Source organism: Lepisosteus oculatus, chromosome 15, assembly GCF_040954835.1.
Source record: "Lepisosteus oculatus isolate fLepOcu1 chromosome 15, fLepOcu1.hap2, whole genome shotgun sequence".
In the NCBI taxonomy this organism is placed as follows: domain Eukaryota; kingdom Metazoa; phylum Chordata; class Actinopteri; order Semionotiformes; family Lepisosteidae; genus Lepisosteus; species Lepisosteus oculatus.
In genome coordinates, this window is record NC_090710.1 from 4,165,432 (window position 1) to 4,180,887 (window position 15,456).

Here is a 15,456-nt window from a genome sequence, read left to right on the forward strand (position 1 = left end):
TTTCAGTGTTTCTAGTTCCTGAAACACTTCTGCCTCTTCTGTGCTAGTACTATGTACTTCTGAGCTTATAGTCCTTTCACTGCCTGAGGGGTGATGTTGACTTCTGAGGACATCGGCCATTCCATTTCCTTGTCTAGAATGTTTCAGTTTTTCATTTTCACTTCATCGTGTACTGTTTTTAAGTTGTTGTATAAAAATAACATTTTATTCATTTTAGCTCCCACTTCAATGTTTCTTGCTCTCTTAGCCCTTTTACCTCGACTAGCAAATGAGGGGACTCCATTTCATACGCGTGTGTACCCCCTACCTCACCCATTCAAGTTATTTTGCGTACTGAATATTTTCCACCCAGCGATTGCACTGTGAGCAATGAGCCCCCCTCTCTCTTTTTTCTCCCTCTCTCATTTGTGGCTCTCAGGACGAATCCCTCCAGAGGCTGCAGAAGGAATCCGAGATTCTCCAGAAGACGTACGCGCACTACTTTGACCTGACGATCATCAACAACGAGATCGACGAGACCATCAGACACCTGGAGGAAGCCATCGACGTGGTGTGTACAACACCACAGTGGGTGCCAGTGTCCTGGGTCTATTAGGCCCCTGCCCTCCCAACATGCCTCCCTGCCTCCCCAACCTTTACAATGCATTTCTGCGGAAACTTCATCATTCCTTGGAAAAGAAACCACCTCAGACAGTCAGAAACCTCAGTGTACACGACCTGCGGTCAATAGGTCTTGGCCCCCTTCAGACTACCTAGACGTAGTGTTGCATAAAAAAAATAAAAAATTGAATATTGTCATGTCCTTATAGATAGGAGGCAACATTTTATAGAGATTTTTTTTAAAGAGACAGTATCTTAATTCATCTCTGGCAAGGAAAGACATGAGGAACCTGACCCCTCCTGTGACTAAATCTCAAACTGTAGCCTTCATTAACAACGGGGGGTCAGTTTGACCGAATCGGCCCTCTGCACAAGAAAACTTGCCTTTTTTTCGTGGTGTATCATCGCTGGACAAATGTAAAGCACATAAAACACTACAGTGTGACTTTAACGATTCAACACCCCCCATTTCTTTCATTTGAATTTTAATTGAAATCAGGTAAATTAGCTCTTGTATGTGTGCGTAATAAGTGTGTGTGTGCAAAGATGTATAAAATGCACATAGTACACTTTTCAGATGGGTTTTTTTTGTGCACACCTGAAAATACCTACCTTCACTCAGATACTGTCTCTCTAAATAGATAAATGTTTTAGAGAATTGAATGAGGTCTTATGCATGTGGACATTCGCAAGCTTTCATGCTGTTGGTGTTACCAGTGTCAAAACTACTGTTATCTACAGCAGAGAACATTCCATTAGTTTGGAAGACAAAACGCACCCAAGGGGATTAAATATTTACAGAGAAGAAAAATGTACACCTATGCACATCCCTTGCATTTTGGGCAACTTTATAAACGACTGATTTTTATTAATCATGTGGTGAGATGTGTTTGTAAATTTGTCTCAATTTAATTTGTTGTAAGAAAAAAATGAGGGGAAAGAAGATTTATCCAGATTCGCCATTTCAGAAATGTGTTGTCTGAGAGTATTAATGTTTTAATTAAGTTTAATGAACAGGGGGAAAAAAAAGCTGATTTTTATTCTGTGTGTAATTGTTTTGAGGAGGTGCACACATTTTGCAAGTCAAAAAAATAAATACTTAGCAAATGAAGACCCAGTTTGTGCATCAACAAAAAAAAAGCTATGTACATGACAAACTGTTTACTTCAGACTGCCCTGTATAAATTCCTCTGCAAATGACAAGCAGCTCTTCAGTATGAACAGTTTTTTAAATATATTTCCTTTTATGTGTTCAATGAGTAAAATCGCCTTTGATTCATCTGTCTTTTTTGTACACTCTTTCCTGGTTTTTCTAGTCTCTCCAGGATCTCGCAAGAAACCAGTTTTTCTTCACAACTTCTCTGTCCTGTGCAGTAATCATCTGTACAAGGAGTGAAACATCGGTTTTTATATTTCTGTCAGATGGGAAAGATTCTCCAATCTCCTCCCAAGCTCTTAAGGTTTTGTTGCATTTTGGTATTGGTGGTCTTTAGGCTGAGAGGAGGGGAGTAAAATGGTGCATTTGTGTTGCTACATTGTGCCCTCCGATGCCACACAGATATGCCTGGGGAGAGGAGGGAAAGGAGACCAACTGGCACAGCGGTGCCAGCAGTATACCACAGCTAACTCACAGTCCCACTGCTCAGAGAGCCCTGAACATTTTATCAATTAGAACTGCAGGTCCAGTACAGCGCTCCCTCCCTGCCCGAATCAGTCCCTGCAGGAAGATTCGGGAAAGCTTAAAGACAGCAGTGTGGTGCTGCGGTTGAGGCTACGGACACGTAACTGGATGGTTGTGGGTTCAAATCCCAGCTGAGACGCCACTGTTGTACTCTTAAGCAAAGCACTTTGCCGAAATTGTTTCAGTAAACTACCCAGCTGTTTAAATGGGTGAAATTTAAATCACTTTGGATAAAAGCATCAACCAAATAAATGTAAATGTAATGATGTATAAAAGTGAGATCTTTTTTGCTCTTAAATGCTGTGGCTGAAACCAGGGTCGCAGGTACAGCTGAGAGGAGCCCGTTATACTGCTGGCCAAAGTATCTTGATAACACAAGCTTATAGGCAGGTCAGGAAAAATCTTTTTTTAAGGGAAAGGGAAGGTATAGCAAGAGAAAATTGCTTTAATGTTCTTTAAAAGCAATTTATGTTCTGGCTTTGTCCATTTAGTTTGCATACGCCCCTGCGCGTAACAGGGATATTCCCGCCCATGTGGTGGAGGGACGAGGGCACGTGCCCGAGAACCCGAATCCATTACAGTATTAAAAATATTTTGGAGTCGGTCCCATTTCACAGTTTTGTGACACATGAGTTGACTATACGCCTGCTGCCGCCAAGCTGCGACCAGCGGTCAATTCAGGATCGCGTGTGCATCGCTTGCTGCGCCACTGCTGAGTCTGACTTTGGAAACTTTTTCTATCGGCAATACATAAGCCGTCGTGTAATGAGACTGATTAATTCATCTTCCAAGCCGAATACAAAATAACTTTTCCGTATGTGTTAAATAAAGCCAGATACGTGCTACGCTTTATTGAACAGATATGTAAAATAAAGGGTGACATCGTCACCCTATCCTGAAAAATGTAGGCATTTGTAGTAAACCATCGTCCCTTTCTACTAAAGATTCCCCCATTAAAAGCCACCGAATGATTTATAACAGCGGGTTTTGCACTTCGGCTTTCCAGACGTTTTAGAAGTTAACGGCAGGTGTGATTCCGAGGTTGTCCAGAACCGATTTCTCTTCTCAACGAACGTCAGCACAGAAAATGACGAACACTTTCGGTTTACGGCTTGCGGTTGTCGCCCTCGTGTAAGACTATTTGCAACCGGGCCTTTGCTCCACCAGAGGAAAATTGGGGTGGGGCTCAGCACAGACTCTGGAGGATTAAAACCGGTTCGATACTGGTGTCATGAGGAAATGAAACCTAAACTATTTAGTCGTTTGGGTCAATTCCAGGAAGCTCGTTGATTTTTTTTTTTTTTAGTCTTTCAAGGTAAATCATTTGACCGCAGAGGATTTTTGCAACAAAAATGAAGTGGGAGTTTTTCATTAAAACGTGAAAGTGCAAAGTACCTCTGTCAAACAAGGAAAACGTGAGTTTTACAAAGAGCTAGTTTGTTAGGAGGAGGAAGAGCTGAAAAGGGCCTCAATCTTTTCGAACACTTTATCCTTCTCAGTCCAAGTCTTCATCGTACAGTTGCAAATGACTTGACTTCCGAGTGTTATAATTCCACTAACAGTTTTACTTCAATTTATACCTTAAGGCATGACCGTGCCTATTAAATATGCGTCTGGGATTCGAGATTAACAGAAATATTAAGCAACTTATTCAAGTGCCTACAAAGCGACAGAAAGTTCGCAACACCAAGCCTGTCGGATGTTTATGAAACTTCTTCAATAGACGCACCCGGCTGTGACGTAAGTATGACCTTGTTGACACTGGTTCTCGCGTACGGCGACGCGGGTGTTACGTCACTGGCTCTGCACAGAGACCGAGGCAGCGAACTCGACAGAGGCAGAGTGAAGAAGTTCACAAGGTTTCCTGTTACGCCTCGGACAAATAGATGGAAATTCTTCCGTTTCCTCTAATCGCGTTGGCATCGCCCAGCGCTCAATAGCTTGCAGCTAATTCCCTTTTAAGTTAGCTTCATTTTCATGCGCGATTTCACAAAACCAGGTTCCTTTTTCCAGTGCAAGATTCGCTTATGTGCGATGTTACATACGTCGACTTTGAAGAACAGCCTACGCACAAACAGCAGTACAAGAATCTTCCTGTACACTATATATGACGCAGAACTTTATTTATAGCACAGGGTTTGCACTTTAAACTCCACACCCTGGTTTAGATCAAATAACATCAGCAAAGCATGCACTGTTCCCTTCCCTTCACGGCGCCGACAAGTAGCCCGACTGGATGTTTGTGCAGGTAGATCACGAACACAAGATCTAGTCTGAGTCACCGCACCTCCGTTAAAATCTACGGTAAATGCGCAAGTGTCGTTATTTTTCTGTCGGTGGCCACGTAATATAAACAGAAATATAAGGTGTTTCATTTCTTAGTACAAAAAAAAATCCATCTAAATGAGATGGCGTACTAGTGTTGTATTTGAAAAAAATATCTAATTTTTTAATCCCTTTTCATGGAAGGACATGGAATTCCGTGCAATTGATTCACTTGTCAGTCAGCGATGTGTTACCAGGGTTTGTGATTGTCGGCTAAAACCGTATAGATTCAAATGTACTTTGCCAGCGATGGATGATGATGATGGATAGATTCATATGACGCGTTTTCGACTGACGCTCAATGTAAAATGTACGCATAATTTAGCGACAAACGGGAGATAAGAAATGTCAACTACAGTGACTGTTGCAGTGCAATAGAGTGAAACACTGGGGTGTGCAGGTTTACTTTATCCTCGCCAGGTAAGGAAATACAGCCCGCCAATATGCAACATTGTATTGGGAAGAGTCTAAACGCACTTAAAGTGCGTTGCTGCAAAATAATCAGCAGAATACAGAGAAACTGTACATCGTAAAACTGCTCTCGTATATTCATAAAAGGGCAATTGAAAATGAAGCTCTGTGCCCCCACTTTCCTTTATATCCGTTTCGTACAAACAGAAATATGATGCTTACCTCACGAAGAAGAGACCTGCCCGCTTTTAGACCATGTCTACACGACTCAGTCACGACGTAGTCTATGATTCTAGAATAAACATTTTCAGCCATGGATTTATGTATACTTTAAGAAATTAGCCTTTATTTAATATTTCAACAATTATCCGAACTATGAGTTGTCTAATGAGCTTTTGGATACACGTCTATTAGAACCCTTGAAGTCTGGCCACATCGGAGCCAGTCGAATAATTATTGCTATTTAATCTAACATCGCTCGTTTCGGCAAGTGAGCACTGTCATCGGCTGTACGCAGTAAGATTATTCAACAGCCACGATGAAGGATTGTGCTAATCTTAACTGCAAAATCAAAGCTGCACTCCCAGACATGCAACCCCAGTGAGCAGAATGATATAATTTTGTAAACTCATGTTTGTTCTGTCATTCATCCACTGCTTTACAGTGCTTATTTCATTTTTTTTTTGCTGAAGTAAAAGTAGTGGCATGTACAGGGAGCCTGTAACAATACTTCACCTGATCACTCAACCTCTCCAGTGCAATCTGGTTTATGTATGGCCGGGACTGAGGACTCCATTGCCATGGGTAACATGACCGGCTGACTGCAGCTCCGTTGGTAGTTTTGTCCTGCAGGGATAAGCAGTACACCCCCCAGTGACCAGGCATGCTGTGAGCCCCCACTAGTGGGATCTGTCACTGTGGAAATTTCCACTTAGCATGCTCCCAGTGTAATTACTCCACCTCAGGGGCTTGAACAATCCACAGCTGACTTCGTTAGCATGGTAAAGAGGTCAACAGGGGACAGACGAGAGCTGCAATCATCTTTAGGTAGGAAATCTTAAGACAAGAGCCAGTGTTTAACATTACAGAGGAGGCATTCTTAATATAAGTGAAGGGTACTGTCATTGTGGTTGTGATCAGCAAAACTGCTTGGACTACTTATTTTACAGAAATCATCTCTTTGAGCCCCAAACTGCATGCAAATTTGAACTAGCTAATCATTTCATGCTGCTCTTGCAGCAGAGGTGTATGCATCTAAGAATACAGTATGTGCATATTTGATGATTTTACATGATAAGAAAGCACATGTAAAAAACATCTAATTAAATTACTAGTTGATATTTTTGACAAGTTGATATTTTTAATATGATTACTTTGTCAGAAATTAGGACTTGAATAGGAGCTAATAATCCCCTGATTCATGTCTTGAGAAGCAGAAGGGTGACTCAAGAGTGTACATTCCAACACACATAGCTCATACGCTCCAACACAGACAAACGACAAAGACGTTTATTGCAGGAAAAAAAAAAGTGTAAACCCCACATGGTTGTCCAGAACAATATGAGGAGAGTGGGCAAAAACTGGCAGGTCGGGCCCTCCAGACGCATTTGGTTTCCAGAAGTTTATTGATGTTAGGAAATCGTTCAGCCATGGAAGAAGTCAGGCTTATGGATTCACATCAGATAAATCTATAGACAAAGTCCTCTTAGATTCATAACTAGACACCTTTTTGTACAAAAAGCAGTAAAAATGTACCAAGCTATACAGTTCACGTGCTTCATTTTCTGTTAAATCTATAATGAGTGTAATGAAATGGATGTTTTAGCCACCAATTCTTATACATTTTAAGACAATGAATGGCACACCAGATTTAAATAAACGTTTCTCTGACCATACGACACACTAACATTTGCCTACGTATATATGTGACAGAAAGACATCTACGATCAATCTAGATTAAAAAATACTGTTTACAACAATCTTTCTTGGTCAGTTTGTAAAAATGCATCATTAATATGGTTAAACTGCCAGAAAGCACATCACTGGAATTATCTCACAAATATTCCTTTTTCGATAAAGTTACTTTTGCGAGAGCAATCCCAGCACTTAAAAGAAGCAAGAGTCAGAAGTTGGCCCCCAAAATTCCTTTATGAACTCTGCTAAACTTTCCTTTGCCTTCAGTTGCCTCATCTATGTATTTCCATAACGAAGTGAAACACAATGCTAAACCCACCCCATTTGGTTAAGTGGTCTTGTGTAATGCAGATAAGCCATACATTTTAAGAAGATTAATGCATTTCTGAATAGCTTTAATATCCAAAGTCATTGAGTTTAATGAATAAAGCAGGAAGACACCATGAGCAAGCTATGCCATCTGCTCTGGATCTACAGGAGCACACAAACAAGCCTTCGTAATATTTAAGAAAACCTTGTTGTGCAAGAAGCTGGATTTGAATCCACTTTTCCCCTGTCATCACAGTTTGACTTCAAAGTGTACTCACATCGTTTCCATTCCTTTTTGAAACAAGCAAGTACCACATGCACAATGTCAGTGTAGTCATTGCAGCTCTGCAACTCTTTTTGGAGTAGAAAGAGAGCAAAAAGTCTGTTCTCCACCTGCAGTGGTGGAGCCGTTTAGTGAATGATGTTGCCACCACCTCCTGCCCGGATACACCGGAAAATATTTTGAGTGAATAATTTCCATCTGTAAGAAGAAAAAATATTGAAGAAAAAAAGAACTTCCATAAGCAGTATAAGGAGGAGGCTTTTCTTGGGAGTACAAAAGAGGCTTAACCGAGGTGAGGAAAAATTGCACAAAGGAAAGCTTACAATTGTTTGTACTGACCTTGTGCCCCAAAAGCAACCCTAAGAAATGCGAGATATCGCTCAGCGGGGAGGTGAAACTATTGCTTTAAGTTGTATATAGGATAGACAGACAGGAATAAGCTGCCAGATGTCATAAGCGGGAAAAAAGGTCGCTCCAGAAGACACCTGACTGCCTACTTCCTGCAAGAGGGAGGTATTTCTAACTATCTCTGTAGAGTTGAGAGGTCCTTCCCAGAGTTCCTGCTGCATGAGCCTAGAGATGAGGCTGTTGAACTTGTTTTCTGTGGTGTAGCGCAAGCCCTCGGTGGGCAGTGGGCCAGTGAAAGTCAGGTTGAGCTCTGCTGGGTCGAGGCATGCCCCACCGGAGGATCTGGAATAGACCACCTCACTGAGGTCCAGGCCAGCCACCGAGGAGGGAGAGGCGCAGGGGATGTCCCTGACCAGCTTGTAGTTCTCCATCCATACCTTGAGCCATTCCAGGCCGCAGTCGCACTCCCAAGGATTCCGGAAGAGGTAGAGCCGGCCAAGGAAGTAGATGGGCTGGAAGACTGAGAAAGGCAGAGCCGTCAGGTTGTTGCTGTTCAGGTGAAGGGAGATGAGACTGGTGAGGTTCTCGAAGGCCCCTTCCTGGATGAAGGAAATCCGGTTCCGGTCCAGGTAGAGAAACTCCAGCTCCATCAGGTCGCTGAACCAGCTCTTGGAGACATTGGTGAGGAGGTTTCCTCCCAGATTGAGCATCTTCAGGCGTCGCAAACCCTTGAACGACTCCCGGGGCAGGTCAGACAGGAGATTATCGTTTAGGTAGAAGTTTTCCAGACGCCGGCAGTCCTGAAAGGCCTGGTCGTGGATGACATTGATCCGGTTCTCTTGCAGGTTCAGGTACTTGAGGTTGGTCAAACCCAATAGAGAATTGTAGGCCACAGCCTCAATCTTGTTGCGCTCCAGGTAGACGTGAGTCAGGTTCTCCATGCCTCGGATGGCTCCCGGGATGCGGCGGAAATTGTTCTGGAAGCAGAAGAGCTCCTGCAAGGCAATCTGCTCCAGGAAGATGCGGTCGGGCAAGCTGAAGAGGTTGCAGTCGGAGAGGTCCAGTCGGGTCAGGCGCCTCAGGGAGGTGAAGGTGCGAGTGTGCAGGTAGCGGATGTACTCGTTATGGGCCATCTTGAGCTCCAGCAGGTTGGGCAGCCCCTTGAAGGCCCCGGGCGTGATGAAAGAAATGTTGTTGTGGTCGAGCAGCAGGGAGCGCAGCGCGGGCAAGGTGCCGAAGGCCCTCTCCGAGAGGAACTTGATGCTGTTCTTGGCCAGGTTGATGGAGGAGGCCTCACAGGGGAACTGCTGGGGCAGGTCGGGGAGGCCGGCACGGTCACACAGCACAGCACAGCTCTTCTCCTGGGTGCAGGTGCAGCGGGCAGGACAGGACCGGGCACACCCCCAGGGGGCAAGGACAGGGGAGATCAGGAGGAAAGACACTGCAGCAAAGGATAGGGGTGGACATTGAACATAAGGGAAAGGAAGGAAAGAAAACACGAGCCTGTGAAATATGGGCCATTGATTCCATAAATGTTCGTTCTAAAACACAGATAACACCACAGGTCAAGATTTGTACCCAGGGTCCCAGCGCCTTGAGACAGCACTGCCACCCTCCGTACCACAGTGCTGCTTGTTATTTTTAAATTAGATAAGTATCTGTGTGGAGTTCACATGTTCTCCCTGTGCTCGTGTCGGCTTCCTCTGGGTGCTTCAGATTTCTTCTCACAGTCCAAAAACATATTTATAGGTTAATGGGCTTCTAGGAAAATTGTCCCTAGGTGTAAGTGAGTGCGTGTCTGCGTCAGAGTCTGTGTCCTCTGCAGTGGACTGCACTCCCATCCAGGGTGCCCCCATTGCTTCCTGGGATAGATTCTTGCTCCCTCCTGACCCTGAATTGGATGGATGGATTAAAAAAATAACCTTTCATGTTACTACAAGAATCTCTCTATCTGAATTTCATATGCTCCAGGTTATGTGCTTAAGAAAAATGAATTGCTTGACAATTTTACTAACTGGCCCAGACAAAAGAGTATGATCACAATAGGAACATTTAGAATTCCAACAGGAAGAAGAACATTTTTATGAGACAACTATCAACAGCTGTTGGCTGGTCTCTAACAGTTTCAGATATGTCCCGTTAGACAAAGGCTGGAACTGAGCCAAAGAACTTATAGCATTCCATTAAAAAGTACAAAACATCTGTGGTTATTTTGGAACAGAAACCTAGTTTTGTGAAAGCCTTTTGTAATCCATTATGCCAATGAGAGATCTCTGAGACATCCTCATCTTCTTGTCCTTTAAACAGAGCACAACGGGGCCTGACAATCCTTAAGCAGACTTGACGTCTCTGCTGCAACCAAAGAAAAATTCAGCCAGATGTGTTATGTCTTAAGCGCACATCCATAAAGTCAAGATGGCTGAATTTTGAATTCCTATTTTTAATTTCCTTCAGTTTCCTGCAAGTATTTGGCTACAGGTGTACAGCATCACAAACCTCAATAATTTGACAAATTATTCAATTATTTTTGTTGTCCACAAAACAGCCAATTGAGTGTTTTTCCACACCTCGGCCTGCTGCTACAATCCCCACAGTCACTGAAGAGTGTAGCATGAGGAAGAGTAGGCAGACTCCTCCTCCCACAACACCCTCCATCAGCACATGACTCTTGCCATACTGGAAGTTTAGTGTTGACTGTCAGAGAGGCACATCTCCTACGTGTTGCCCAAGTGTGCAATAGACAGTAGGTGTGTCAGGCTGTGTTATGGCGAGAAAGAGCCCAGGCCTACTTATCCTACCCTACAACTCTGTACTGCTGTTAGGGGAATCCCAGTCACAGTCAGCTAGTAACATCACCCTGGTCAAACCTGCGATTGTACAGCTTAGCCTGCACTCAGAGGGTGCTCTTTTCCCAGGTGACCCTAGGACTTTAATATTAAAATGTATTATAACAACCCCCCCAATACACTGTAAATAAGAGTTATTGTATGCAGCAGCCCCACAGAACCTGCATATCCATTCTGTGTATTAACATTCTGTACAACACTGCGATTTTATTCTTGGCAATTTATTAAAACCATATTATGTCTAGACTCTTTGTTCTCAAATGGAAAATATCTGTGCTCTGTATGTACTGAAATCTTTTTAGGAAGGGTTACTACCTTGTCCCTAAAATTTTCAATGTGGCTGGGATGCCGTTGGACTTCTAAAACATTCAGGTTGCAATGACTCAGAGGCATAATTTTATTTTAAAAGAAAAAACTTCCAAAAGTGTGCTCTGACAAAGTAAAATAACCAGACATAAAAGCCATCTCTGATAATGACAACAGAGCACTCCTGCTTAAATTCAGTTTGATAACAGTAATGTAACAGAATGTCTGACTGTTACTTGCAGGTATGAATAAGCAATCACTTTGCCAGTTATATAGCTCCATACCGATAAGCTTTTTTAGATTAAAGGCTGAAGACTAATAAGTATGGTACAGTAAAGCAAAAACAACTATTGTGATGTCAAAATCACATTTCTACAGAATTGATGAATGGTCTGTCTCCACAAGGTTGCGTGATAATTTTGATTTGAATGAAAAAATCCGGAACTTTTTGTAAAACAAAATATCAGTTTGATTCCAAAGTTACAGTCCTGAATCAATAAAAAAAACTAAAGACTAGAGATTAGGTGAATATTACCATTATGTCATTTTATAAAATTGTAAGCAGAATTGAACTAACCATCTCTAAAGCAAGCTTTGAAGGTGTATATTATTTTTTCATAAATATGCATTCTTTGTGCCTGAAGAATTAATCAGCATTGGCCCAAATGTATCAGGTGGGTCTCTCTCACACTGGTCCAGCATGGATCACATCCTCCATGGTTCTTTTATATATAGCAAACACTAACACCACTTTTTCCTTGTTTATTGCCACAGTCAAAAAATATACTGATCAATGCTGCTATATAATCAGCTTATTAAAACATTAAAGCCATTAGGGGAAAGCATTATCTGGTAGAAGTTTTAAAGGCTGTGATCATTCTTGAGTAACTGACATCCTTTAGCTTGCACTGAAACTTCAATCACGTTTTTCTTCACCACTTTGGCTTCTAGCCATCTGTCATCAATAGGGTCCTGAGCTCTTTAGCATTTGGAAATTAACTGGATTGGATTTGGCACGTACTTTGGGAAAAATGGACCTAGGTGGTCGTGTGCACGTCTGTGTCTTCCCTGTGATAGACTGGTTACCTACTTAGTGCCTGTTGCTTGCTGGGATAGCCTCTGACTTCCCCATGGCCCTGAATTGGAAGAAATGGTTTGAAAATAGATGGTCTAACACCACTGTATTTGCCATAAGTGTCAACACAATACGTTTAGAAAATTGTCAACACAATACGTTTAGAAAATTGTCAATAACAATTAGCATAACAAAAGGAGGTTGTGTTACTTAGGAAACATTTAATTTCACGCTGTAAAATAACCTAGATTATCCTCTTGAGTATGATACATTTGTAGAGCAATCTACAATTTAAATGTGGTGGTGATGATCTCCATTAAGTGAAAAATACACCCGTTTTAAAACCCCTTCATGTAAAGATTTTTTTAACGATTTATGTAATCAGGTTTGATTCTGTAAAAAAAATTATCGTCAAAAATCTGTTACCCCATTGGCCACAATTTCTATGCATGTATAAATATTTTTTCGGCACAGCACAGCATGAGCATAAGCCTACATTTTGGGCTCTTATTAACATCCTGCAAAAAAAAGTATCAACGACTGGAAATTGCACAGAAAGCAGACGGCACTCCTTAGTTCATCCTAGCATTTACGTACACACACATCAGGTCAACTTGCTGTACCACAAGAAACAAGGAATGCCTGTCAATCGACGTCTTTAATCTACCTGGTCTCTGTAATTGAATCTGTACAAGAATGATTATTGAATGATTTTGAGCCAGATTCTACAGACTACAGAGGCCAAAGCTGTGAGCCCTCCATGTGAAAACTGCTGTCCTGAAGGCTCCACCCCAAGCCTGTTGTCATTGGGCATTATGTAGTTCTAGTTCACCTGTCCAGCCTTGCTCCAGTTACCCAGTTTTGTAACGGCTATTGTTCCTAACAGGGACTGGAATAACCTTGTTGTGTCGTGCCGTCCCAATTCCATCAAACAGCAGTCTGCTGGATTGACTCATTGTGCCCAGACAGGTGCTTGTCAGTGTCAGAAAACACCACAGAGCAGGACTCTTTAATTCACTATTCCTCCCTTCTCTTGTCATTAGAGGTCACTTTCATGGCGAGACAAAACAGGACTCACCATTTAAGATCAGAAAAATCATCTCTGCTTTTTTCCTCCTGTAGCATGTCAGGATCAGAGGGTGGAGACTGATCGTTCAGAGACCTGGAATTTTAAAAAATACATATTTTTTTCACGCCTGCAAGTTAAAATGGTCAGCTTCGCCATACAAAATAAACACTTGTGTTGTCTCACATCAAAACATGTTAGAAGGACCTTACAGACTTCAAGGGAGGCACAGTAGACATGTCATCAACAGCAAAGGGTTTTTTGTTTTATGGAGCTGTTTAAAATGCAAAAACATCTACATTTAAAGATGTTTAAACATTTTAAAAATAAAACAAAAATGTATCTTAAGAATAATATCCTTGCATCACTCCTATACTATAAAATCCCAAATTACAGGAATATAATGACAACAAATACAAAAAGCTGAATATTAACTTGTCTGTGTTCTTTCACTTTATATATACGATTCCTTGACATTTTACTGCCTTTAATTTCCAAACACACAATCTAAATATTATTATTCATTTTATATATATATAATAACATATTAAGCATTTTAGAATTAATTTGCCAACAGAATTAATTCCAACCAGCAACAGAATTAGAGCTGATGGATGCAAATGAATAGTTTTTGATGTCTGTCCAGCAAAAACCAGTTGTGCAAAATCATCGTAGTTCATTCCATTCCATTATTTGCCAGTGCTGTCCTTTTAATGTGCTGTGTGTCTGCAAAGGACACTCAGCATAAGTACTGAAATGATTTGCAATAATGCATCTTTCATGCCTTGGCAGTCAAGTTCTTTTTTTTTAAGCCTTGATTGTTGGAATCAAAATTAGTAAGCAGCCCAACTAAAAATAGCAAACTTCCCCCTTTTGACTATCCAATTGTAAAAGAGTACGGCACTGAAAGTAAAAGTACCCTTTGAAAAACGCACCATTAAAAGACCGTGTGGAACGCGCCGCTGCTCAAACAGCACCATTGCTTGAAAAGGACTGTACGTGCTTAAAAATCGACAATCCCCCTTCCAGCTCAAGACAGGAAAACAAAATAAAATTGCTTCTCGACTTACCTGCCACACCAGCCCATTTGTCTTCCTTGTTTTCAAGTGCAGATCTGGTCGAGCAGAGCTCTCCCTTCTATGGATTAGGATGTGCATATGTATGGCTATGCATTTTCTCTCGCTGTCGCTTAATGGATTAAAAAATCCTCCACATCAGATGAAGGATTACAGGCATTGGGAGGAAAGGCGGGTGGCCCAGATCAAAGCTAACCTGAAAGTCTGTGAGGCTGTGGCCTATAACACACAGATTACCCTTGCGACAATCTCCTTTATTTGATCCAGGACCATTCGACAGCCAGATAAATCGCTAGGACATTAATATTTCTTAACTAAAAAAAAATCTAGATAGTGTTTTTTTAAGGCTCAGTCCAAACTCTGGAAAAAAAAACACTACTAGTTAGACTGTACCACAACTCCTTTTCAATACCTTGCGTTACTAATCGTATAAAAGAGCTGTGAAGGCAGTGAATATAAAAGCAGTCCACCTCTCTAGGAGGACCATGCAGCATGGGTATGTGACAGGCCTATCTCACCTGTGATTGCTTCAGAATGCCATGTTAACCCAGGCTTACTAAACCCTCCCAAAACAGCATTGCTCATCTACAGCGGCAGCCAACCTAAACAAGAGTTCTGAAGCCCAGTACACCATCCAAACATCACGAAACTCCTTCACTGCCAGGTCAAGGTCTCATTTCAAGTTAGGGTGAATCAGAACAGGCTTAACTCAATTACCGGGATCACCAGAGATTCCCACCTCTGAAGAAACCACCAGTACAGCTGACCGATTGTTATCTTTCAGTAACCATGATCCTTTGTAGGAACAGTACTTCATACGGTTTTTCTCCACATGAAATACATTTCGCCTTTCCAGAACTGGGTTCAAAGGGATGTACACAAGTACAGAAGATGCTTGTCTGTAGTGTCAATTAATTTTCTTTCAAATGTTACATACCCACCCAATCAGGAATTGATCATGACAATTCACCTCCGCTTGCACCATTGATTCCAGTGCCCAGGTACTCTGAATGCCACAGGCAACACCTTGTGCAGTTCTTGGTAAATCCCTGACCTCTATGATCCCTAGCAAAGCCTTCGTTGTTAAAGGAACCATATCTATATTAAAGCCGAGGATGGTCTTTCGGAATTTAACGCAGCTTGAAAAGAGAAGATGTATATACGTTTGTAATAAAAAAGCTGCAGAATTCATTTTATCCCCTTGACCAAAAAACAC

At 41.9% G+C, this 15,456-nt stretch overlaps 2 protein-coding genes across 18 annotated transcripts in view; one reads left to right on the top strand and one right to left on the bottom strand.

The window, feature by feature from the left end:
* caska (calcium/calmodulin-dependent serine protein kinase a) overlaps positions 1 to 1,879 on the top strand; it is a 257,641-nt gene extending 255,762 nt beyond the window's left edge. For all 17 annotated transcript variants that reach the window (XM_069178917.1, XM_069178929.1, XM_069178930.1 and 14 more), the window contains one exon: positions 419 to 1,879. In XM_069178917.1, coding sequence (XP_069035018.1) covers positions 419 to 595 — 177 coding nt within the window. In that variant the 3' untranslated portion in view covers positions 596 to 1,879. The remainder of the gene's footprint in view (positions 1 to 418) is intronic.
* Positions 1,880 to 6,082: 4,203 nt separating this feature from the next.
* On the bottom strand, positions 6,083 to 14,336 carry nyx (nyctalopin). Its single transcript, XM_015363400.2, has 3 exons — positions 14,235 to 14,336; positions 13,177 to 13,260; positions 6,083 to 9,312 (listed from the first exon to the last, which is right to left on the bottom strand). The coding sequence occupies exons 2-3, from the start codon at positions 13,196 to 13,198 to the stop codon at positions 7,904 to 7,906; spliced, it is 1,431 nt and encodes a 476-aa protein (XP_015218886.2). The 5' UTR covers positions 13,199 to 13,260; positions 14,235 to 14,336; the 3' UTR covers positions 6,083 to 7,903.
* Positions 14,337 to 15,456: the final 1,120 nt, after the last annotated feature.

Excerpts from the sequence above, each read along its gene's own strand:
- nyx (XM_015363400.2), bottom strand. The coding sequence starts at position 13,198 with ATGATTTTTCTGATCTTAAATG. Across the intron at positions 9,313-13,176 it reads GATTTTTCTGATCTTAAATG|TGTCTTTCCTCCTGATCTCC; the intron begins GTGAGTCCTGTT and ends CCTTTGCTGCAG.